Source organism: Alternaria conjuncta (genome assembly GCF_024043145.1).
Source record: "Alternaria conjuncta strain BMP 0040 chromosome Unknown scaffold_8, whole genome shotgun sequence".
NCBI lineage: Eukaryota > Fungi > Ascomycota > Dothideomycetes > Pleosporales > Pleosporaceae > Alternaria > Alternaria conjuncta.
In genome coordinates, this window is record NW_026250097.1 from 478,464 (window position 1) to 503,927 (window position 25,464).

Below are 25,464 nucleotides of genomic sequence, written 5' to 3' on the forward strand. Positions count from 1 at the left end.
ATCACTTCACACTCAAGATTGACTTGCTCACCATCGTGATGTTTTTCAGGACAACCTTGTCGATGATTGCCCGAGAATGTGCTTGAGGGCGTCCAAGGACAGCACGACTGCTGGACAGTGCAACGCCGACGGGAAATTCTCCAATGTCAGCTCATGGAACGCCCAGAGACGCAAGCAGTGTGGCAAGCCCTACATTTACTAGATTCGGAAATTCACTCGCGCTATCGCCAAAGCTCCTGCGAAGTCGTTCTGGAGGACGGGACTGAGAGCGTTTTGTGGTGGAAACTGGTAGGAAGATCGCTCGGGGACGGTTCTTGAAACATGATGGGGCTGTGGATAGGGAGGCGGGTCGATCGTGGGTACCATTGCGGATGTAGCGAGTAACAGCGAAATAACACCTTGTCTATCTACCCACCCTTCCGTACCGTTCGGAAATCATACCAGAAGCTTGTCATGCGTATGTGAAAATCAGTTGACCGGAACTTTTCAGTGTCGTTAAGCTCGGGTTGTACAGGCGGCTTCATGGATTGCGGCTTACGGGTACCTGCGCTACTTGCTCAGCTGTTCAGTTGCGACACCCTCTCATATTTCCGTCCCTCTTCCGTGTATTACAAGTACCATACTCGTTTCGAAACTGCTGAAGATGTTGCTGTTTTGTGACAGACAGGCCGATGCCAGCCATGTGGACCCCGTCGTAGTTACATTCGTGCGAGAAAGCCTGAAAAGACAATTTTTGTTCAAGAAGCCGGAAGCCTCAACATCTCCCATCTTCAAGTCAACAACTTCATCGTTTCCAACATACTCAACCCCTCCAACACGCCAACCACATCCTACCATGTCCCCATCCATCGAGCTTACCACTACTCCTCGCCCCACTCCTTCTGTCACATCAAAATCCACACCGAAACCCCATCTCATCCTCATTGTAACCTCCCTCTATCTCGGCACCTTCCTCGTAGCCCTCGACACCATAATCCTCAACCCCATCCTGCTGACCATAACCAAAACCTTCCACGTCCTCGACCATCTCGCATGGTATGGAAGTGCGTATCTTCTCGCGCTCACAGCGCTGCAGCCCACATTGGGGAAACTGTATAAAGTGGGGGATGTCAAGATGTTGTATCTTGTCTCTGTGGGGGTTTTCGAAGGTACGTCGGATGCTTTCTTGGTCTAATATGAGTGTAGGGTGTACAAAACGATAAGCTGATGTAACCGTTAGTCGGTAGTGTACTCTGCGCGGTCGCACCTTCCTCTGCAGTCTTCATTTTAGGGAGAGCGGTGGCGGGATGTGGAGCAGCGGGATTGATGCAAGGTTCTTTTGCCGTGGTGACGAAGACTGTTCCTTTATCCCAGCGACCCTTCTTCTTCGGGCTGTTTGTCAGTGCGTTTGGGGTTAGTATTGGGGTCGGGCCAGTGGTGGGAGGTTTGTTGGCCGATCGAGGACTATGGCGGTGGTGTTTCTGGATGTGAGTTTGCTCCGGATCGCTGATTTTGTGCTTACGAGTTACAAGCAATTTGCCCTTGGGTGCCGTGGTTTTAGGACTTGTTGCGATGTTTTTGAGGCTTGATAGAGAAAACCGAGCTGAGAAAGTGAAGACCTCCAGCAGCGGGCATGATGTTGGACGCTTTTTCTTCAAACTTGATCTGGGAGGGAGTCTCTTGCTGATCGCGTCCATGTGTTGTCTCTTCTTGACAATGCAATGGGGCGGCCACGGTCTTCCTTGGAGCTCTCCCATCATCATCGGCCTTTTCGCTGTCTCCGGCATCTTGCTTGTGCTGTTCCTCTTGGTGGAGTGGAAGATGGGGGCAGATGCATCTGTACCTTTTGGAGTCCTCAAACAACGGTCCATCACTTTCGGAGTCGTGTATCTATTCTTCTTCGCGATGCCAAATTTCTCGGTATGTAATTGCTCCCGCACTCATCTTCCCGATAAGACTGACATGAAAATAGTACGGAGTATACATACCCATGTTCTTTCAAACAGTAAAGGGATTCAGCGCGCAAAGGAGTGGTGTAGAGATTCTGTTCTTGACGTTGACGCAGATTTTGACTGTAGTAGTGGCTGGGGCCCTAGTTTCGAGATCAGGTTATTACGTGAGTTCTTGCAGAACGATCTCGCTGTTCTGGACTGAGTTTCGATAGACGCCATTCATCATCCTTGGGACTGGCCTGAGCGTAGTAAGTTCCATTTGGAAACTTTATCGCCAGGATCAACTGACCATTCGAATGAAGGTCGGATCCGGGCTCATTACGTTACTCAACGTCAGCACTTACCATGGTGTGTGGGCGGCATACTTCATCATATGTGGTGTTGGTACTGGTTGCGCGATCAATCTGCCGTACACAGCTGAATCGGCTGTCTTGAAGGAGGAAGACATGGTTACCGGGAATGGTAAGGCTATTTTGCCTCCTGTTATCTGGAATCTGACTTTCTCTTCAGCATTATTACAATTTGCCTTCCAACTCGGCGGTGCAGTAAGCCTCTGTATATCGCAAACCATATTCTTGGGTCGCTTGACAGTAGACATCAAGTCCAGCCTTCCGAATTCGCCGGTGGAAGGACTAAACGGCAACGGAGCGAACAAGTTGGCGTATCAAAATGCCATTCGGGACGTTTTCCTCTTCTTGCTGGTGACGAGTGGGCTTGCCTTGGTTGCGTCCTTTGGGTTCGAGCACAAGAACGTCAAGAAAGTTGAAGAAGCACAGAAGATTGGTAGTGCACAACGCGCGGAGGTCGAGTGACTGCCTTGTTAAGCTTCTACTGCAAAAGCGCATGTATGGGGAGCCGGACAAGGGGATGTTGAGCTATCCGTACAATGACGATAAGTAAGGCAATTGCCTATTGAAGCATAGTGATGAGGCTGGCGAAGCCGTATGGACGCAGATCGTGGTGAGAAGACTCGATGATGCTTGGACGGTAGCAGGTATGATGCATGTGATTCTGATCACGAGGCACGTTTGCCGCGTCTAAAGGCTTATGGAGCGGCGGAGTAATATAGTGGTCACGACGCGTGACGCGGTAGGGTAATGACCGGGGGTTAGCTTGGACAGCTCTGCCGAAGCCAGCCCCGCGACACACCTGGGCATCAAACAGCACTCGAGCATCTCTCCCGACTTCAGCACGCCGCTCCGTCAGTCCACTCTGGCGTTGGTACACGGCCAAATCGCTTTCGCACATCAATTCACTACACAGCTTGCAAGTCGCATCGCCCAACGCCGCACCTGTCCACTCGGCTAGGCAGCCGTATCGTGGGGCCGTACAAGTACTTCGAATACGAACGACGATATCTGCAAGCACCGACGAACGCACGCCTAACACCTAATCGACGAGCGGAAAAACAACTGCACAGTATGGCAGCCTTCTTCGAACAGCTATGGGAGTCCATCTTCATCGCGGGGCCGACGCCGACGCTCCTTATCGCAACAAACGCCTCGTTCGCTGCGCTCCAGGTTCTTCTGTTCGTCATGCTCATCGCGACGTACAGCATACACTTCGTCATCCTCTCACTTCTGTGTGGAGGTCTCTGGTGGTCGATAAACTGGTTTGCGACGGAGCTCAAGGCTGCGCAAGCCAAGGAGGAGGAAGCAAAGCGTATCCGAGAAGCTAGAAGGGGCGGAAAAGAGAAGGGAGGTGCAGGCGACGACGGAGACGGCATGGACACAGGCGACGATACGGAGGTGGATACCGAGGTCGAGCAAACGCAAACTATCAAGCCCAAGTCGAGCCAGCCTCGTGCGCCCCGCCCCGAGACACAGAGCACCGTGTTTGTGGAGAGACCGGGTGGAGGTGAGACAGAGAACCCAACACAGGCTGCTGCTTCTGTCAGTAGTGGAGGTCCTACTACTGCGAGTACTACGGGGGCGGCGACGAGTCTTGCAGCACCGGTAGACGAAGCGCTGAAGAGAAGGAAGGGCATGGGTGAATCAACAGGTGATCTATCTACCGACAGCGAATGGGACAAGCTATCGGAGGACTCAGAGGACAAGTGAAGATAAGGGCATCTTGCTAGATACTATTCGTATGTTTGGATACTAGACGCGATTAGATTCTGTGGACCTGTACACCGATGTCATTACACGTGAACACGCGCGGCCGCCTCTGTTGCCCTGCATATCCGACATGGCTGCTATTCAAGTGCCGTCGCTAGTCCACCATAATCTCTCTTGCATCACCATCTGCCTTTGTGCCCGTCTTGTTCGCGATGCATGTGTCCTGATGCCCAATCTCGTCACGTCGAGCTGATCGTGCTTGCCACGCGCCGCAGCAGGGCCCTGACTGCCCCGCCATGTATCCAGCATCACCCATCCCCCATCACAGTGCCCCAGATTTGATTCTCTTCAGGCAGCGCCGCACACCGTTTCCCCATGTCACTGATGAGAACGCGTCACCTCCACCCGCACCGGTAGCGGTCCTGTTTGTCGCAAAGTTGTTGCCTTGAGGCCGTCATTCGCGAATACCTGGGCATACCTCGTACGCCCCGCCGCTCCGCAACACGCATCCTCCGCAATGGCGACCATCAACACCCCCGTGAGCCTGCCCGAGGTGACGGAACAGGCCGGAAACTACACGTACAATGCGCACATTCCCTTGGCGAATTGGCTGCGCACAGCCAGTACCATGCAGAAAGAGGTGTGTTCACTTGCCATGGCTGAGATGCGCATGCTCACTCCCACCAGGCCCAAGTTTATGAAGCAGAGGGCAACGACGCGCAGACATACCTCCTCCTATACCGACACGCCGACCTCGTCCTCCAGAAACTACAGGGCCACCCTGACAGGAACAAGCCCGAGAACCGAAAAGCGCTCAATGCTGCAACAGCAGCCGTCAGTCGCGACCTGAAGAAGCTCGAGGAAATCGCGCCGCGCATCAAGAAGAGGCACGAAGAATACGAAGAGAGGAGACGGAGACAGAAGGAAAGCCTGCGGTCGTTGGAAGGGCAGGGCTTGGGTGCTCTTCCGCAGGAGCTGGACGGGTTGGCGATTCAAGATCGGGGGCCCAAGAGAAGGTCGTTCGATTCGCGGCCCACGATCGATGCGCGCTCTCTGGAAAACCAGTCGCTTGCCGCGAGACTGGCGCAGAGAGAAGTGCGGAGGAGAGATACTGTCAGAAGAGGCGTGCGACAGCATGGCATCTCAGAGGAGGAAGAGCATGCGCGCCGCAGTGGAGGCACCTGGGACAGCTGGCAGCAAGGGCCCGACGGAGACGACATCTCAAACCAACTGCAAGAAGTTGCGAGGCTTCAGCAAAATGGCCATAGAACATCTTACTCTTCGGTAAGCTTCATGCGACAACCGTGTGGCTTCTTTACTGACAAGTCCAGCGGCCCACGTCTCAATCCGCGTCCCCATACCACTACCCTACCGTACCCTACAAGACTGCCCAAGAAAGATGGTCAGACTCCCAGTCACGCGACACGGCGCCTGCGCGACCTCCGAAAGAGCAGATATACAGGGCCTCTGGCACACCGACAGCGCCACCGCCGTTGCCGCCCAAGTCTCCAGCTTCTACGTACGATGCGCGATACGATCATTCACGACCTCCTCCGGTCCCCGGCAAGATCTCAGAAAGCGCGCCACCTTTGCCAAGCAAGATACCGGACCAGAGACCGTTGACACCCTCCACCGAGCTTGACGAATTCACATTCAAGCCTTCTGCCTTCCTGGAAAATGGCGATCCCCTCCGTCCCGTATTCCTCCCCTCCCAACTACGCAATCAATTCCTTGCCGTTGCTTCCTCCAACACACGTCTCAATCTTGAAACATGCGGTATGCTGGGTGGAATACTAAAATCCAATGCCCTCTTCATCACACGACTCATCATCCCCGAACAAACTAGCACGAGCGACACCTGCGAGACGTTGAATGAAGAAGAGCTATTCGATTACTGCGACAAGGAAGAGTTGATGGTTCTCGGTTGGATTCACACTCATCCGACGCAGACTTGCTTTATGAGCAGCAGAGACTTGCACACCCATGTCGGATATCAGGTCATGATGCCAGAAAGCATCGCCATCGTTTGCGCTCCGACAAAACAACCTAGGTATGTCATCCAACTTCCCCTTAGTTTCGTTCAAGACACTGACAGTGATATAGCTGGGGTTGTTTCCGCCTTACTGATCCCCCTGGCAAACAAGCCATTCTGAACTGCAGTCGACCTGGTATATTCCATCCTCACGACGTCGATAACATCTACACCGAAGCGCTCAAGCCGGGTCATGTGGTCGAGCTGACCGACGCGCCCCTGGAAATCGTGGACATGAGGCCCAAGAGGAACCTCTAAATCCGCCATCCTAATATCATAACTACGATACGGTTGCACGAGAAATACCCATTATATGCAGGTCATCGACATGAAGGAACATGTTCATTGCATAGCGAGGAGTTTGGAGCATTTCAAGAGTATATATTGCTCACTGTGTTCTACGGAGTAGCCTACGGGGTATACAGTCGTGTATCTTTGTCGATCGATAAGTAGACCACATATAGAGGTAGTTCAGGTGTGTCCTGTAGATATCACGCATGTAACAGTGCCACCTCCTCTTTCGGTCTGATGAGTCGCTGTCTACGTCCTCCACTCCCTCCATACGCTAATGGCCTACGCTGTATTCTTAGTATCGCGTGCAAGTCAGGTCATCGTCGATTGTACAAGAACGATTCGATGTCATTCTACATCGATCGCTGGTACTTTCGATGGCAAGTACGTCGTCGTTACACATATATTGTGCTGATCCTCCCAGTGTTCATAACTTATACAAAGAAGCAACATCAAGCATTGCACCGGCAAGTCCCGCTCGTTCTCCGATCAACACGAGAAAATGCAACGTAAAATTTCCCCAACCCACGTGGGAAAAGGAAAACCTGTTCACGCCTTACCAGCACTTCGGGAATGACCCCAATCTAAACCCACGCAAGACCGAGCCCAACCCAACCACCTTTCTCCACTAACGCAATACCCCCATCGCGAACAACAAACATTTCCACGATCGTCGACGTCATCGTATACACATCAAACACACTCACCACACTTGCCCCTTACAGCGGCTATACATCGGATAAGGAACCGTGCCGATACCCGAAGTTCCCCCCAACCGATAACACAGCAGCCCGAAACATTTCGGGAGATCGACAAATCGACAATTGGCATGTATGTCTAGTCTACTTTTTCGCAACTCGCGACCGTCGTTGTGCATATATGCATATGCCATAGTGCCGAATGCGGACCTGAGAGTGCAGGTGGTGCTTCGAAACCTGTTTCGCTACTGTGATCATGGTCAAAGTCAGGCAAGACACTCGATGCGAATGCCGTATCAGTGGCCCGTACGAGGCTAGTTAATTGTCACCACGACTATGGTGGTTTGGTAGCGTGGCCATTGTATTAGAAGCACTACGTGTGCGGATGGTCGGGTCTTAAGGCGTTCCATTGGTTTGGGGGATTCGGGTCGAGTGTAGGCCAGCCAAGGCAGGTTTCTCGTCCTTGTGTCGTTCTAGATGGGGGAACATTGGGTCCGAAGTCGTGATTTCGGCTTGAGCCGAAGGGTTTGCGGCTAAGGGGTTGTGGGTGGGACTTCGCAAGAGTGACTGCGAGCCATGTCGTGCCTGCAAGCGGGTACTGTGGGTATTTGATAAGCATATCCTTCCAGAATGTCACTCAGGCACTCAAATATACCTGGTTGGGGTTGGGATTGAAGCTCGTAGTCTACCACGAAGATCTGCGAAGATACGAACAGCCAGCCACTGTGATTTCAGTAATCACAGTAAAACACCAAGAGCAGTTCCTCGTGCCCGGCATTGAGATCGGCAAACCCCAGAGAGGGCGGAATATGCTTTCGGTATGTCTAAGCTAGCCGCATGGCTTTGCTTCTTCTACGTTGTACTGGGCTAGTCACCGGAGCTTAGATGTTTTAGCACATGTTGGGCGTGTATCGAAAAGGGAGAAAAGAAAAACTTCGCACCTTTGCCGTGATCGAGCAGAGAAAGTCTGTCGAGCCCGACATTAGGTGCCGCTGTCTGCTATCTGCTATCGTCGGCGGGATGATGACAATCGCTGGTAGCTATCGACGCGTACGTCTTTACGATACCCACGCGGGTCTAGTCGGCGATGGAGTGCAAAAGTCAGCTGCATGCATCGAATCCAGTCGCCGTATCAGCAATGTGCCGACCACCGCAGTATCGTAAGAGGACAGCTCGTAATTGCCGAGGGATGTTTCGAGACATGTGGAAGTGAGGTGAGAGATCGACTGGATATGTTCGCGCAACCTCGTGTCATCGTACGACTGGGGTGATGATTACCAGATTCGCGGTACCGAAAAAGGCTCGCGCGGCGGGGAAAGGGAGGCTGCACGGCTACACCACTTTGAGCGGTTCGGCCAAGCCCTTCTCCACATTTCTGATTGGTGGCTCATTGCGCATACTGGCCCAGATTCTGTCAAGAGGCTCTCTTTGACCATGGAATTGATTGATGATCACCAGCAACGCTTTCGCCGTTGCCTACGTACGGTGTAGCAAGGCGATCGAATCGGTTTTACGCTACTCTAACGACTATCCCCCAATACTATACCCCGCAACTGCTGTGGTCCTCATCCGGGTGTGTAAGCGCGCGCCGCATGCGCGTACAGATGAACACATGCTTACAACGTGGTTGAGACACGATGCGGGAACGGTGGGGACCTGGTGGGATGCGGAGAACGCTCCAGAATATTCAACGGGATCGGCGACTGCAGTTTGACGTCAAAAGTCGCATACTTCAGATAACCGTCGTCCCGAATTCTGATGTGGAGACGCAGTGGTATTTGCGATCGTGGTATGTTCAGTGACCGCCGTTGTGCTTTGGAGAGTTTAAGTCGCATCGAGGTATTACCTGCAGCCACAGACAGTGCACTATCCGATAAAGTTTGCTTCCCATGCTTTGCTTCAATACGTTCTAGCGATACGGGAGAGCACCAAGTGCCATGTTACTTGGGCGTGTTCCATTGCACCATCTGCTCCACACTTTGTGGCGTACGTATAGCCCTAGTATGCTTCGAGAATATGAGGTTTGGATAACCTTTCTCGCTGGGGTAAAGGAACACGGATAAGCGGCAGAAGAGCCTTTATCTCTCACCGGACCTGGAGCTAGATGTTAGGCGGCCGCGCAAGCAACGTTGTGTGACGTCGTGTTGTGGAGCAGTGGCTGGAGGTCTGGACAACTCGATCTTCGGACGTTCCCGTCCGAGTCATGGTTACCAGAGGTGATTGATGAAAACAGTGGAGTGTTGAAGACTGATTGCTAAGTTAGAATTGACACAGACGTACAGATGATGCTTGGGTTGACGTTGAGACTTTGGTGACTTTACGAATAGGTGCAGTGACGGACTGGAGGAGCGAGTGTCAAATGACTTCAGCGTGCATGCCTAATGTGGACTTCGTGAGACACGTTGATGTATTTAATTTGTAGGAGCAGACTGCTGAGTCAACATCTCCAACTTGGTGCTAGTTCTTATCCAATATTGGAGACGGATTCCATCGAGATAATGCAATGAAGATCTACGCGTGCCAACCACGGTATACGATCTTAGTGCCGTACTTCTCACCCTTCTTGAGAACCATCATAGACTTGTATTCTGGAACGTTGACGGCGTTGACGTAGCGGCTGGGTTCGACGCAGAAGCCAGCGCGGGCGCCTCTGGCGGGAAGATCACCAACGGCAGGTACATCGATGTATTTACCAGTGTAGAACTGGAAGGCCGGTTCTGTCGAGTGGATTTCGAGGTGGATCTTGGTCTCTGGGTGGTAGAAAGACGCAAGCTTCTGCAGGGGCGAAGAACGAGTGTCGATGGGAATGCTGCTGGGGTCTGTGTTGGCCATAAAGCAATCGTCAATATCGGGCTCTTTCTCGCCCAGAGTGAAGGTCTTCTTGGCGCTGACACCGGGGTATTCCTCGATGGGTCCAGTGGGAATACCTCCATCGTCCACGACTTGATACTTGTTTGTGATGAGGTTGACTTCAGTTCCAGTGATGGTAGGTCCTCCAGACAAGTTGAAGTAGCTACATATACTATCAGTAAGACGTCCATGAAAAGGATGATGGGAAACTAACCTGTGGTTGGTCATGTTGATTGCAGTCTCTTCGACTTCATCACCGATCAGTTCAGCCTCGTATTCGATGTATAGGACCTCCTGTTGAGCGCCATCTACTTCCTCCTTCGCTTGGACATACCACACGCGCACCTCTACAGTACCGGGGTAGCCTTCCTCACCATCCTTGCTGACATATTTGAACAATGTGGCTTCCTTTCCATTACGGTCGACAGTAGTTGGTCCTTCGAATTCTCGCTTTCCCCAGCCAAGGTCGCCGCCATGGAGGGAGTTGGGGCCGTTGTTAACCGCTAGCTGGTATGACTTCCCATTGAGGTCGTTGATCTTCGCTTTGGATACGCGGTTGGCGATGCGGCCGATAGTCTCACCAAAGAATGGGGCGTTATGCTGCTTGTACAGCTCTGCAGTCGGAAAGCCCTGGACAATGTTCTTTCCGTTTACAACGAACTTTTGGATGATAGCGCCCAGTGGCAGAAAGGTGAAAGCCTTGGTCGAAGACATGATACGATCGTCAACGTGACTGCTCTATTTTGTGATAGGCTCGCAGATTCGATATTTGGTACGTCTGACCTGCGTCGATCTCATTAGTTGTGTTGTTCAAACGCTATAACGGGTGCCACTATTGCTGCACTTTGGTGAGGTCTGATGTGGTGTGATGAGGGGTAATGCGTGAGAGCGGGGCAGCTACAGGAGCGCACTCACCTCAGCGAGTGGTAGCTTGCGTTCAGTGTTTTGTTTGATTGGAAACAGGTGACCGATTTTCCTCGATGGCCGCTTGGATGTTTGAGCTTTTGACTGCGAGAGATGAGTGCGCGCGATTGACCTTACATAGAGTACGTATGCGGTGATTGATTAGCCTAATGAGGATGTGGAGCACTCTTGGACATCCTTTCTGCCGTCGTCACCACGTGAAGTACGGCTGAAGTGTTCGCTCGCGAGTACCAAACGACCCGTCGGACGGCATGCCGTATGCGGTCATGGTTCGCCTGTGCCCATGGAGCTGTGGCAGTGCGGATGAATGTGATGGGGGCGTGCGGCGAAGGCTGCGATTAGTAATCGAGGGGCAGGGCGCGCACACTGGATTCCGCGAGCATTGAGAACAACATCTTCGACTATGATACAGTTGAGATTTACAGTAACGCCACCACTCGATCGCCTTGCCGGTCGGTACTTCCGACCTGAGGCCCTATTCGAATTTGCCGATCCGCGGAGCGTTGTCGCAACTATGCTTTGCGCGATATTTCACGTCATCGTGAACCGTCGAACTTTCGACGCAGAAGATAAGGAAAAGTCGCCAGAAAATCACCAAATGCCGGCCGACTAACGCCGATTGCCATGACCGAAACGAACGCCGTATAGGATTGGAAAGTATCCCAGAACGCTTGAACGCTAAACGAAGAGACGGAGAAGAACGGAGTTAAGTCCGGACCGATCATGCGCCAACAGGATTTTGTATGAAACTGCTGAAATCCAGGTCGCTGTGGATGTTCCAGTCTGGCATCATCGGATCGCTTTGGCTCATTGATAGGGGGTCTACCATCATGTTCTGGTCATATGCGCTGAAGTTGTCGAATCCGTACATGGGCTTGCTGAAGTCTACGGGATCGTCCATCATAATGGAGTCGTTCATCCATGGTGCCCGTGATAGACTGGAAGGATCCATGGCGCTGTTCATGTATGTTGCTGGTGCTGGTGCCATCTGGGCTTCTTGCTTGATTGGCGGCGACACTACCTGGGACTGTCGAGGGAATGGGCTGTTCATCGGCGGTGTTGGTGGCGCGTTGTGTCGCGCAAAAGGACTGTCGAAAGCGAAAGATTTAGTGGTCGGGGTACCATTATACGATGAGTTTGGTGAAACGTGGCCATGGTCAGAGTCTGAGCTAACGGATGCCCGTCGTCGGGTGTATGGAGCGCCTCCTTCAACCAGTCTTTGTTGCATGCGGCTGCAATCTTCTTCGAAACCCTCATAGTGGCTCTTGTCGTCTCCAGGTGATTGCAAAAGATCAAGACGTTCCAGGATGTCGTGTGTCAAAGGATGGCCGCCCGAGGATTCTTGCAACGGCTGTCCTGGCCAACTCTCGCCTCGTTGCAGGCGACTGTACAGTTCTCTAAGACCGGCTACCAATTGGGTTTGTTGCTGTTCGAGCATCTCAACATATCTGCAACAGTCAGATTAAAACTCATTGCGAGGGTGAATGGTAACATACCCTTTCGGGTATACTTTGTCTTGAGACTTCTTCCTCTCGCCAAACACACAGATAGCGTTGTCGGCTTTGCATCGAGTGCAAGGGCTTGATCCGTCGCACTGCCATGGTTAGGAAAACATACAGGCACAAATGAGGTCGTACATACTTTTGACTTCTTCAATCGGCATCGATCGCAAGCCTTGCATACTCGCTTCCTGATGTTGTCTTGGGCTTCCATCGAGTCTGACCTATGAGGCGACATGTCGATTGGTATGGTACAAAGTGGAGCAAAGGTGTGTTGGTGAGAATGGTGTGGCTGAGTTGGGTTACAAGTCAATGTGGTGGTCGATGAGATATCTGGTTGACAGAGTAGGGTATCTAAGGGCACTTTTATCGAGAGGTGGAAGTGGAAATTAAGGCCTAAATAAGGTCGTAGCCCTCTGTGGGTAGCAAAGCATTATATCTTTTCACGTCAGCGAACAGTCAAGGCGGACGTTCGGCGTTAACCTTGTGCCCTGGGTGCAAAAGCCCTGTAATGGAACTGTAATTATGAAATACGCCGGCGCTGGGCAGCTAAGCACCCCTGTCTCCTTACACATCATCAATCGGCGCACGTACGTTGGATTACATTAGTCGATGTGCAGGGATTCTTGGCCTGTTGCAGGGCGCCAACCTTACAAGGACTGGGCTCAGTTGGCGGACGACACGAGAAAGCGAGGGCGCGGAGTCGGCCAACCAGCGGACCGTGACCGTGGCCCACGAAACTTGCTATGGAAGAAAATCCGCACCTGTGGCAGCAGAACAGGTGACGTGAATTCGGCGAATACGCGGGCGTAAAGTACGCTCGAAAATCTCTCCAGATCGCTGTTCGCTGTCCTCGGCTACCGGCAACACGACATCCACGACCAAAAACATGCGGACAAACACGCTGCCCGAGTTGCCCTGAAGGCGCGACTCCCACTCATTGGATGCTGTCCAGAAGTCGTCATCAAGGTCGACCATGTGGCTCACCATGTGCGCGGTCTCCCATCAGTCCACCGGTCATCATTATGCTTTATCACTAATGGTGTTATTTCGACCGCTCGTCTATGAAGTATCATGTACAGGCTCAGGCCTCGGCCGAAGAAAAGCACGACGGGCTGACTGAGCGATCTTCCTCGTGCTTGCTGAAAATTCGCTCTTTCGGACGTTAGAAATTCGCTCGCGGAACCTCGCAAGTGACCCGTCCGAGCTGAAAGAGGACTGGAGCGCGAGATAAGCTGTACGAGGGTGCGGGTTTCGCGTACGGGCTCACGTGAAGTACCGTCGTTGCCTGACCAGCAGCAGTTGATTAATCGGTGGACAAGGAAAGCACTGCTGGGACCGCATTCCTTCTTCAGGAGCTGCATGCTGTTAATGGATACCGTCGCTTGTCAATGTAAGCGCAGCTACTCTCAGCGGTTTGCATCGTTTAGAGTTGCTGACCGCGTCTTGTTCCAGTCACGAACATGAGAATGCCCAATGCAGAATTTCTTTTGTTGATCCTGGCTAGCCACTCCGTTCCTGAGTCTTGGGTAGGCACGATCATCCATGCCTCAGCCACCGCGTACATCGGCCCTGGTTGTTCACTCATCCATACTCATCTTCACTCATCTGCGACTTTGGTAGCCCTTTGCACTCGAGCAACGCTGCATGTGCCACTGGCAAGGCATACAACCACCTTGGGATGGGAGATTTGATGTTCGAAGACCCACACAAAGCGTCGTCAGGTCGGGGGCTGAGGTCATTTTCGTACATTGTTGCGAATGCCGTATTCATCACAAGTTCGATGCGCCTATACGACGCCTACGCTGACAAGGCCTGCCATGTCTTGGCGGACGTGGTTCTGGGGCGCTCATACAATTCACGTGCTGCGACTGTCAGCGCCCGCAAACGTCTAAGCGCCTTCATCGCATGCGTGGAACTATGCGCAAGAGACTGAAGCTATAATTGCGTTCAACGGTTCTCACGAGGTTCGCCCCTTGAATTCAGGGAAACCGCTGACGCTTGAACGTGTATATACGCCTCAGCACCCACTCTGTCCTCCCGGAGCCCATAGCTCGTTAGCGGTAACGGCACGTCTACTGTCCATCTCAATAGTGAGCGGCTTCGGCGAGTTATCTCGCCTTGCTGAATGGCTTACGAACTGACCAGTGCGGAGTTGGCAAGAGCGATCATGTAAGCCCATGATCTTGTTTGTAAATTCGGCGGTTCTCGAACACCTCAGGGTTCTTGTCGATCAACCCCGCTGTCATTAGGCCTTTGCTGGAATGGAAGCTTCCTAGCTTTTTCCAAGTCGCAGAGAACGTCACTCACGGAGGAGCGTGTGTCAAAGCTGTATCATTACAGGAATGAAAGTAATCAGGTCCAAAGTTCAGCAGCTGTACGGCCTTCTTTCTGAGGTCGATAACAGCGGTCTTCCTTGTCGCGTTGGGCGAAGAGCACCTATTCTGCCCAACCCTATCTTGGTAAAGTTTCATGGTTGTTGTGGGAATCGCGATGCACATCTCCCCATTATCGCTACCTAGGTACCTACGAGATGATGCTCCGTTATCTTCACATCGTCAGGAGTCTGCGTGCGCTTACATGGGCCACGCATGAATTCCAGTGAGACCATCCGCACTCCGTCCACGATGATTGGCAAGATCGACAGGCTCTGGCTTACATAACTTGATGAGATGGCCCTGTTCATATTGGTCACGACAGGGATGTAGCATCAAGACCTCGTCGACCCAGCCTGCGTCCTATAAGCGGCCTTACTCAAGGCCAAGCCCGACAGTAGCACCTGCACTGCCAGCCAGCAAGGCATTGTCAATCGCAGGTCTTCAACTGCGCCGCTGATCTATGCAGAACCCAGATAATGCGAGCCGTGTCGAGTTTATTCATTGCATGTTTCAACACCAGGTCGATCACACGATCGTGCCAAAAGGAGCCAAGAGGCAGGTGCGTCTTGGATGGGTTGAGCGCACGTGTCGAGGCACTAGCCACATGTGCCAGCCACAACGCGCGACCGCAGGCCTCGCTTGACGGATCGCACACGAGCCGGGTGCCGAGCGGCCAACGGTCTCACGAAGGAACAGTACTCTGATGGACGCACAACGATCCGTTTTTACCGAGCGACGACTGCAAATTGTAAACTCGTGGTAACCCTCACTAATTCACGGAGACAGATTACTGGTCGGGTGATTCTGGGTCGGGAGACCAAGACTTCCGCCCAGGTGTCGGTTGGGTCAGTCTGAACTCCGCCTCATGATCTCCACAAATCGCTTCCTAAACAACGAGGACTAATGATCACGGGAACCCTACCTGGTCCCGGCGGCATATAGGGGCCTCATTTCGATTCGAGATCTAAGTGTAGAATACTTGCTCATCGAGCCACACGCCGCGCATCCTGGGCATCCCAGGCTTCCAAGCCTCGAAGCAACGTGTACCTCGCAATGAGGAGTCTTCTGGCGCCAAGGATTAGCTGGCGGTGTCCCTTCTCCGCTACTTAGGTAGGGGACGAAAATACTCGGCACCCATCATGCTCGGCAATGCAGTGGCTTCCGGCTTGGAACATCCGAAGCCGAGTCAAACGGTCGTTGTGAACACCGCGCGACCGAGCCTGGCCCTGAAAGCTCTTCGCGGCTAGGGTCCCAAGTCCTTCGTCTTCGCGCTCGCTGTCCAGCGCGAAATGATGTCAACGAACCTGAAAACACAACTTCGTTCACACGGCTAGCTCGCTGCAGCTTCTCAGCCAGCGATAAGCCGATCTTCGCGATAAATTGTGGCTGACGAAAAATGGGCCGGTCTGCCTGTGCGGACAAGCAGCACGTCGAAGCCGAGTTGAGCCTCATAGACGGGAATAGCAATGAGGCGAATCACCAAAGCCGTTCCGTTCCCACTTGGTCCCACTGGAAAATTCAAGGCTGAAAGCTTCGACGCTTGTGTACTACTACGGTCTGCCCACCCACGTCACATCGCAGACAGCCACGTTGTTGAGGTCTCGAACAACGGGTGCTCACTAGGAAACAGTGCTTTGTGGATCTCTAAAGAGCCTGAGGAGGAAGGTTGACGCGAAAGCCGTACACCACCAAAGACCAAGCTGAAGCACTATCGACTAAACCTTCGGCTGGTGGTCGGGCTTTGAGAAACTAATCATGTTCAGACGGTGCTCAGACCCTTCTCATGGCACAATGCATCTCAACGCACTTGGCGGCATCAACATACCGACATTGTAGCATGCATCACCCATGAGACAGCATTGCGAATTACTGCAGCTATCACGTCTCGGCAATATCCGCAACGCGAAGGACCTGGTGATCAATGATCGACCCGTTAACAGCATATCCACTGCTGGATGGGGAACCCCAGCTCCAAGCGCCAGCACACTGGTTTCGCCGAGAGCAAAATGCATCTCCACTTGGACCATGACAGCGATGGTCGAGACTTGTTTCATGAGTGCGCGTCTTCATGTCAGCCACCGGCGATAAGTTTTGAGCATCAATTATGACGTTCTTGTGCAACCTTTTCGTCTAGAGTACCGCCATTTCTCCCTTATTAGATTGACTATCACGTAAGTTGTTCTCGCAAAGGTTGTCGGTAGACCTGCCGTGGTAGGCCACGAAGTAGTCACGAAGTAGTCACGATCTGAGAGACCAGCGGGTCCAAAGATGGATATTTCTTTCGATACCAGAATTTGCGATCGTACGAACGTTGTTCGAAATAACTTGCTTTCGGCTTTTCGTACAGGAGCAATCGGCCCTTCCGACGCATTGATATCACTGACCACGATGACCGTCCGCGATCGACGTCCGGGACGGGACAACTGATGTCCTTACGTCCGCAATGTTTCCTTCGAAATACCTTTGGATGCCCGCGGTTTCGCATCGAAGTTGCGATCACTCAATCAACTTTGCCTTGTTTCGAAGACACTACTTTCCTGTACAGGTCGCGAGTAGTAGTGCACGGTGTTGCTGATGCGGTTACGCTCACGCGATCGCCAAAACCTGTAGGTCCTCCAGCCTGCCTGGTCAGAAAGAGCTATCGATTGGGAATGGTATGTGGGGGCAAGATACTTCATCTGGGACACGTGCGTCCTCACATGAGGAAGGGACGTGACTCGACTATCTTGATGCTGGTAACGATATGCCCGCTGGATGTTGTAACTCCTCCATCCGGCCCTCTAGGTCCAGCATATCGATACGATCATTGTTGCCAGCACACAGCAGATTGTAAAGCGACAAGTTAGCTGCAATGTATCGCCCGGGAAAGCCAAGAGACTGCCTAACGAACAATCCCTATACGACCACCGTACGACGGCTATACAGTCGGCTGATCGGCACCCATGTGCTACCCCAGTCCCAACACAAGATATGCGCGAAAGAGGCGAACAAGAACGGCTGAACAACCTCGCTTAGAGAATTTCGCAACAGTATACAGCTTTCGAGTGCATCACATCGCCTCGTATGCAATTTGTTACAGTAGGCGGCAAATGGAATTTCTGCACAAGCAGGATTTTCGACGACGTCACCGTGTTCTCAAGACAGACCGAAAACGGGCTCGGTTACAGCCGCACTTGGTGTTTTTGGGCAATGACAGCAGGGCTACATTACCCCATTTGTACCCATGTTCGTCCTCCTCAGTGTTGCGAAGCCAAGCAAGAGATGCCCCGCATTGCTCTAAACTCTGAATCGGACACCTTGGCCACGGCGAATCAACGGTCAGTAGTATGGTAAAACGGGTATCGTGGAACATCGGCGTGTAGATGCGGCTGAGTCTTCAAGTTTGCGTCCGTGGAGTCAAATTCCTTGATACCGCGCAATTACAGGGATGAATGGTGATGGGACGACTCGTTAAGCCGTCGATCATTGGCACAGTCCGATACGTATCGGCCTTGTACCTGACAATTCGGCACGTCATCTCGTCAATCTTCACAGACAGCATGGAAAATCATTACAATGATCGATCTGTAGCTGTTTTGACGCACCACACGCCCAGACATCACCTTTTCGCAGGGGTCGATCATCATTTGCGGTTACCAACACCGCACTCGAGTAATGCGCAATATTACCATCTCCTGCTGATCTGTAGCGAACCTTGGGATCTTCGCATCAACAGTACTCGTCAGTCGGCGACGTGCACCGGCGAGGTAATTACAACTGTTTATGCGTCGCATCGTTCTTTCAAGAAAACGTCACAGATAAACAAATGAGCTCACCGCTACGGAGACCCCTCTCCCAACCAACAAGGAGGCAGAACGGTACGTTCGACCGCGCAGAGGAAAACGCATGATCTCGGGCGAAATGTCCGCGCAACTAGTGTACCTCCAGTTCATTCCAACAGCCTGGGTCCAACCAAACGCAGTGAGAAGTTTGTTTCTCTGCTGAAGTAAGATGCAAGTCAGGTATGCGGCGTGAATGGCGAATATCCGTCGCGTTATCGCGGCGTTTACGCCGATCGGGGCATTGCAGACGTTGAGCAACGGGGATGAACTTCGCTCGGGTTGTGATGCGAGTGCAACTACGCAGTAGGTTGTAATCAGATTTTCATTGCACCGCCCAACCAATAGCCAAAAGACAGCGAGCAGCAGGATGAATTCGTAATATTTCGAGTGCTGTTGTACCTTGACCGTTATCACGAATTCGTCATCTGCTCGCAAGATGCAATTCTACAGTCCGACAACCGACAATGACTACCATCGCAATATTGTGTCGCAACCAAGTCTCTAAGCTTCTAGCTTCTCAGACAATCATATCAAGCTCCACTCTGTTAATTATCACCTCTACCCCGAAAAAGGTAAACGAAAGGCCAAGAAACGCTCAAGTAAGCTTACACCGATGATATACCTTCCACCCGCAGAATAACAAACCAATCGTCCAACCTAGACTCACGATAAGCGAAGACCGATGAAAACTCTCGGGTCCAGGTCCCCTCACTCTTGCAAAAAGTCTCCGGTAGTGTGGCTTGATGATACGTCCCAAGGTGCGACATTTTGTTTCAAGTCGAAGCAGCTGTGTCGAATTGATACATGACGGGGCTGGAGTTGCGAAACAGGACTATTGTGGCTGCTTAGTAGTATGCAGGTAAGTACATGAGTTGAGTGAGTTAGCTGGCTAGGCAGCTGTAGCTACCTTGGTCAGCTTAAACGACGCGGTGGTGCTTGAGGTTAGGCAATGTGAGGTACTCGCGAGGGTTTGGTCACGTTTCATGACGGCGTGTAAGTCAATGTACAAGGCATACAGATACAACTTCTTTCGACCAGAAAGCCGAGAAGCCAAGATATCACCTGGGCAGGCAGATCCCCCTTCCCTCACACAGCCTCATCTATCTGTACATCGTGAAGCTGGGGCAAGTACCCAGTCAGAACGCGGAGGGATGACGCCGTCTTCGCTAGAGAAAACAGAGTAAAGACTGCGAAAATCCGGGGTCCTTCGGTGGTCTTGGTACACGGACTGAGTTCGGGGGGCAAACATGTCGTGTTTAGTAAACCCGTTGCCAAAGCTTATATTAAAGTCTAGAACTGCACGGGAAGCGGAGCAACGTCCACGGACTGAGCGCAAATAAGCCCTAAAGGTACGGCCGTAGTGTGTTTCGCGATAAGACGAGCAACAGCAGAAAGATTAGCATGATACCACTAAAGACGCAAGACGGGATCGAGATGAACAGCGAAGAAGGATAGTCTAAATTACCAATAAAGCGCACGCACGATCGCAGACGATGCTGCTTTCGCTGTGCTTTGCTTACCGCCGCCGTGACCGAAAACCAAACCGACCCAATCCGAGGGGTATTCGCAACGCTATGCTTTCTGAACTAAAAACAGGACACACAATTAAACTCTATCTACGGCATCCCAGTACACAAACATAAAGCCAACAACCAAGGCCGAAGTAATACCCATCATGATCAAAACAACGTGATAACGGCCACAAACTTCCCCCAACGGAGGGCGCGAACCCGGCAACGTGTCGTCGGAAGAATTGCGACGAGGAGAGGGTGGTGGTGGTGGCGGAGCAGGTTGCGCTTCGAGGTCATCAGCGCCGTCTTGCTGCTCAACCTCCCCATCTGCACCCACGTTCTCGAGCACACCGCCGGTAATCACCATTGCAGGTTCAGCACCAGGACCTGTAGGAGGTGGGATAGTGTCCGCGAATGTATGATAAGACTGCACGGGTGGACGAAGCGGAGTCCATGGTGTCGCCTTCCTGCGTGGTCGGCGTGAAGGCTTCAGTAAGTGCAGAAACGACTATGTCTTGCCCTTCTCATACTCCATGTCCGCATCCTGAAGCTCGGCTTCCAGCTGTGCGCGTGCCTCCGCATCTGGCGCTGGCGAGCTGGAGGCACCTCGCGAACTCGCCGGTCGGGATGGCAGCAGCGTGAGGCTTTCGTTGGCGGCTTCGCTGTTGTGTAACGACTTTTGGCGCTTGAGGGCGGGTTGCTCGCTATCGGACGTGGGCGCAGCGCTTGCGAGGCCGAGCTGGTTTGCTTCGTCGGGATGTTCAGAGATCCATCGTTCGCGCCATCGCTCGCGCATCACATCGTATATGAACTGGAATTGTATCTTTGACTGAACCATGCCAGCTCGCTGGTCTCGGAGCATCTCCACAACTCTCAGTACAGGATCCTCGTCCTCTGGTACATCGTCCAAGGCACCCTCGTCAAGCTCCTGCATAAGCCAGTCGAGCGCAATGAAGGTGCCGCTGCGACCGATGCCTGCGCTGCAATGAACGATGCGTGGGTTGATCGAGTTGTCTGTGTTCTTGGATCGCGATATGTCCACCAGCTTCAGCATGCCAGCGCGATCGTCGCCCTCTGGTACCGAGAAGTCTGGCCAGCCAGCGAAGAGCAGATGCCAGATCTTCCTTGACTCGCTACCGTCATCCGTTGTCATATCGATTTCCCTCACTTGCGTCCTCGCCTCTTCATCTATTGTGTACGACGCGAGGTGAAGGTTGTGTACAAAGCCGTCTTCGAATTCGTCGTGCTCGTTGATGCGCATGTCCGGACTCGAGGGCGATTGCGGGTAGTAAGGGTAGCATTTCTCTCGGTTCGCTTCATGGGTCTGGGTCAGCATGACTATGACCGCGGGCGACTGGTTCTCCTTCCATATCATGCGCCAGATATGCGACCAACTGTCGGATTTGGGGCCTTGGGTCGCAATGTACTTGAGCGCCGTCCCAGACTTGGTGGTCTCGAGCAGTATTGGGGAGGCATTGATGTAATCGAAATGGCCCTCTGGTACGTCAAGATGCACTCTGTTGGACTGGTATGGGTCGACGTTGATGTATCGGTTGCGGATGGCGTAGTCTTCCCCAAAGCACCTTGCCCACTTGCCGGGTTCGTCGGGTCCAGTCCCCTGGGCCGTATCCCTTAGGCGCTCCATTTGCGCCATCTCCAAGCGATTCCATTTGGTATTTATGTCCTTGCTCTGCTTCAGGAAAGCGGGATAGGGAACTGCATCTTCGCCGTTTGCTTCGCTTGGGACCGGCGCAGTAGAGATGACGAGACTATTCGTGCTCACAGAGGGAGTGTTGGCGGCCGGGGTGTTGAGGGACGAGGTGGTAATTGATCGCGTGCTGTCCTTGCTACGGGAGCGCTTGGACGAGGTAGGCGAGATGGCATCGCCGGCTTGAGCCATGGCTGGGTCGGTCCTGATGAGGACGCCCTTGAGCTTCGCCTTGCGCCGGAGGGCGCGGAGTTTATGCAGCTTGAAGGAGGTGTTATGGGATTCCGGGAGCGATTCGGGTCCTGGCAGTGGAGGAGCAAGAAAGTTTGACGAGGGGATGGTGACGGGAGGCGGTTAGGTGCAGGCGTGGCGCGTCCAAGAAAGGAATAACGGGCTTGATAGTGGAGTGCCGCAGATGATATGCCTCCACTGACACGTGTGCGACTCGTGGGGGTCCGGGGCCTTGCCAGATTGATATCTAGCGATGGAGCAGCGTATAGCAATACGCTGGGTGACGATGCGCACTTGTGCAGTGGCTGGCCGAGGGACGTGGACAAGCTGATGTCCAAGGCGATTCCGAGGCTGTTGTCGCGCGAGGAAGGCGAGTGTATGATTATCCAGCCAACGGCGTGCAGCGCCCAAGAACCAGGTTCCAGCGAGGCGTGTTCTAGATGAGGGGCTGTACGCGAGCGTGTAGTGGAGCAGCTGGCGGGGGTGCGCAGGCAGGTCAAGGCGTTGTCGAGCAGGCTGACAAGGCGGCCGACGTTATCCCAGCGATGGTAAGAAGAAAGATGCAACCACAGAAAAGAAGATGGGAGACTTGAGATGTTCAGGATCCAAACATTTGTACGTCACCAGAAGAAACAATCAATGAAGCAAGGGTCCACATCAAACGTCAGGCGCGGTCGCGTCACAGGTGCAGGCAGGCAGGGCCCCCAGTCCCCGTTGTGTCTAGTTGCTTCCGCTCGCCATTCCGAGGCTGCTCCATTGATGATCCATCACTCCCACACCGTTGCCACCACCACCCCTCCCCCAACGCAACGCCTGCACGCATCTGCTATCTCGCCGTAGCAGCTACCCGCGCTTGTGAATGCTTGATTGAACAAACCATGGGTGCTCCCTGGTTCGCCCTCTTCGAGGTTTGTGCCATCCCCCGCCCAAACAGAGACATCAAGCTGACAGCTGGGCAAGGCTTGGGCCGTCGCAAAGGCACGTCGAAAATCCTCCATATTCCCATGTCGCTACAGCTACTGACTCTTCGAAGCTCATCCGCTCCCCGGCATTCAACCGAGCCATCCAGAAGGCCTATCGCAAGATCAACAGGCTGCCCGACTTTGAACAGAAGAATGGCGGAGGCAGTATGTCTTGATCAACACCGGCTAGATAATAAGTACTGACTTCTCCAGGAACCGGCCCATCTTCCATCGACCACTTCAAAGATGAAGTGAAGAACCAGTTCCGCGAACTTACATGGCAAAAGCGCCCTCCTAAATGAAAACGCCTTCAATTCGAGACCGCTCTTCTCCTCTCACTCTATACGAAACGCATTACGAATACATCGGACACCCCGCGACACGACACGCGACACCTGGCATTTGATTCGGCATGAGACGGGAGTACAATGGTCGAAGAGCGTACGACAGGCACTACACGAGTCACGCGAACGAAGATGCGTCTTCTGGGGCTAGAGGACAAAATGACAAGACATGATTCCCTTGGACGTTCGGCTTCGCCAAGCATCCTCACATGCCGAGCATGTTCTTCACCACACATCCCACCAGACCATTCTGGATTCACTTTGTCCTAGCTCGGTGAAGGAGACTACAAGCTTTCTCAGTAGATAGGAAGAGACACAGGTCCCTTTCATATGGTGGCCGAGGCACGAACATGCGAGTTTCAACTCTCGATTCGGTGCCAATCTTGGATCCATCTGCTCTATGCCTGCTACTACCATATATTCTTTGGAAGCCATAGAAGCCAGGATTGTTCGTAGCACTCTCTCTACAATGCCACGCATTCTCACTCGACTCAAAAGTGCAACACATACACGAAAACACAGCTCCCACACTGGGTGCTGCGATCGTGGCAGACATCTGTGATTGATGCATTACCGCATCGATACAATTCGCCGGATGCCATAGCCGTGAGCGCATCGCCACCTCAGATGTACTATCTCGCCAAGTGGATGTTGATCCATGAGGTCTATTAGTGACATACCTCTTCATGAATGCATTGTTACGTCATGCATGGATCACAACCATTTGCTTCTTATACCGTCACTTCATCCAACGTCAACTTACACAGCAATCGATTTACACGACTCACACACTACAAAATGCCTTCTGCAATAGTCACTGGAGCAACTGGTACGTATCAAAGTCACTCCATTGGGTCCTATCCTCACCTGGCCTAGGCATCCTTGGCCGTGAGATTGTCTCCGAACTCAGCCAACACCGCCAACAATGGCCCACAATCCATGCCCTCTCGCGCAGCAAGAAGGAAGACTATGCGGACAATGTCATCCACAACCACATCGACTTACAGTCTTCTCCCGATGAAATGGCCAACGATCTCAAGAACGTGCGCGGCGAATACATCTTCTTCGCCGCCTACCTAGCCCAAGACAAAGAACAAGACGCCTGGGAAGTCAACGGCCGCATGCTCTCCAACTTCCTTTCCGCCCTCGAGAAAACCGGCGCAGTCTCAGATGTCAAGAGAATCATCCTAGTATGCGGTTGCAAGCAATACGGCGTCCATCTAGGCATGCCCAAACAACCCATGACCGAAGACCTTCCCTGGCTAACCGACACGTCGAAATGGCCCCCAAACTTCTACTATAACCAGCAAAACATCCTGCACGATTTCTGCAACAAACACAAGAAAGAGTGGGTAGCCACTTACCCCAACGACGTCATCGGCTTCGCCGTGGGAAACTTCATGAACCTCTCTTCCGCCATCGCTCTCTACACTCTCGTATCTAAAGAGCTCTCCGGAAACGAAGGTCTGACCTTCCCTGGCTCACCCGCCTTCTACACCAAATTCGACTCCTTCACTTCTTCCAAGCTGCACGCCGAGTTCTGTGCCTGGGCTGCTCTGGAGCCGCGCGCTGCGAATCAAGCTTTTAACGTCGTCAACGGCGATGTGGAAAGTTGGCAGAACCTCTGGCCCAAGGTCGTTGAGTACTTTGGCGGGAGGATTAAGCCTGATCAGTTCAAAGATGCGTATACAAGCGGTGGTGTGGGATCCAGCCTAATCAAGAAAGTCGTGGGCAAAGAGGACATGTCGAGTGCCATGGAAATGGCGCCTCAGCCTCCCATTAGCGTCGTTGCAGATGAGATTGGCATTCAGGGCACGCCGGCGCTGGAGAAGAATGTCGTGGAGCAGCATGTGGATTTGGTCAAGTGGTCGCAGCGGGTCGACGTCAAGGCTGCGTGGGAACGTCTTGCTGAGCGCGAGGGTTTGGATAAGAGTACTTTTGACAAGGCGACGTGGGTTTTCACCGGGTTCGCACTGGGGCGCAACTTCGATCTGGTGATTAGCATGAGCAAGGCAAGGGAGTTTGGCTGGACTGGTTACAAAGATACTTGGGCAAGTTTAAGAGACGTGTTTGAGCAGATGAGGGGGGCTGGCTTTTTGCCAAAGGCTTAGTTGGAGATGCACTGCATAGTGTCTTTGATGATAGTCCCAATAAAGATGTTTGTGGTGTACTTTTATTTTCCCCTTGCCTTGCTTTAATGGGTATATAAGCTCTACCGATTGTA

At 52.7% G+C, this 25,464-nt stretch overlaps 8 protein-coding genes across 8 annotated transcripts; 6 read left to right on the forward strand and 2 right to left on the reverse strand.

The window, feature by feature from the left end:
• Window positions 1-835: 835 nt before the first annotated feature.
• J4E85_005956 (uncharacterized protein) lies at window positions 836-1,202 on the forward strand (the record flags this gene model as incomplete). The annotated part of the gene is made up of 2 exons (XM_051470197.1): window positions 836-1,148; window positions 1,186-1,202. 2 exons carry the CDS (start codon window positions 836-838, stop codon window positions 1,200-1,202), a joined length of 330 nt encoding a protein of 109 aa, XP_051325685.1.
• A 1,025-nt stretch (window positions 1,203-2,227) lies between these two features.
• Window positions 2,228-2,743, forward strand: J4E85_005957 (uncharacterized protein; the record flags this gene model as incomplete). Its single annotated transcript, XM_051470198.1, has 1 exon — window positions 2,228-2,743. One exon carries the CDS (start codon window positions 2,228-2,230, stop codon window positions 2,741-2,743), a length of 516 nt encoding a protein of 171 aa, XP_051325686.1.
• A 609-nt stretch (window positions 2,744-3,352) lies between these two features.
• J4E85_005958 (uncharacterized protein) lies at window positions 3,353-3,991 on the forward strand (the record flags this gene model as incomplete). The annotated part of the gene is made up of 1 exon (XM_051470199.1): window positions 3,353-3,991. One exon carries the CDS (start codon window positions 3,353-3,355, stop codon window positions 3,989-3,991), a length of 639 nt encoding a protein of 212 aa, XP_051325687.1.
• Window positions 3,992-4,508: 517 nt separating this feature from the next.
• J4E85_005959 (uncharacterized protein) lies at window positions 4,509-6,281 on the forward strand (the record flags this gene model as incomplete). The annotated part of the gene is made up of 4 exons (XM_051470200.1): window positions 4,509-4,631; window positions 4,679-5,275; window positions 5,323-6,041; window positions 6,095-6,281. 4 exons carry the CDS (start codon window positions 4,509-4,511, stop codon window positions 6,279-6,281), a joined length of 1,626 nt encoding a protein of 541 aa, XP_051325688.1.
• Window positions 6,282-9,523: 3,242 nt separating this feature from the next.
• On the reverse strand, window positions 9,524-10,576 carry J4E85_005960 (uncharacterized protein; the record flags this gene model as incomplete). The annotated part of the gene is made up of 2 exons (XM_051470201.1): window positions 9,524-10,025; window positions 10,077-10,576. 2 exons carry the CDS (start codon window positions 10,574-10,576, stop codon window positions 9,524-9,526), a joined length of 1,002 nt encoding a protein of 333 aa, XP_051325689.1.
• A 9,927-nt stretch (window positions 10,577-20,503) lies between these two features.
• Window positions 20,504-21,895, reverse strand: J4E85_005961 (uncharacterized protein; the record flags this gene model as incomplete). The annotated part of the gene is made up of 1 exon (XM_051470202.1): window positions 20,504-21,895. The coding sequence occupies one exon, from the start codon at window positions 21,893-21,895 to the stop codon at window positions 20,504-20,506; it is 1,392 nt and encodes a 463-aa protein (XP_051325690.1).
• A 917-nt stretch (window positions 21,896-22,812) lies between these two features.
• On the forward strand, window positions 22,813-23,198 carry J4E85_005962 (uncharacterized protein; the record flags this gene model as incomplete). Its single annotated transcript, XM_051470203.1, has 3 exons — window positions 22,813-22,842; window positions 22,968-23,061; window positions 23,110-23,198. 3 exons carry the CDS (start codon window positions 22,813-22,815, stop codon window positions 23,196-23,198), a joined length of 213 nt encoding a protein of 70 aa, XP_051325691.1.
• An 840-nt stretch (window positions 23,199-24,038) lies between these two features.
• On the forward strand, window positions 24,039-25,351 carry J4E85_005963 (uncharacterized protein; the record flags this gene model as incomplete). The annotated part of the gene is made up of 2 exons (XM_051470204.1): window positions 24,039-24,069; window positions 24,117-25,351. 2 exons carry the CDS (start codon window positions 24,039-24,041, stop codon window positions 25,349-25,351), a joined length of 1,266 nt encoding a protein of 421 aa, XP_051325692.1.
• Between the last annotated feature and the right edge of the window lie 113 nt (window positions 25,352-25,464).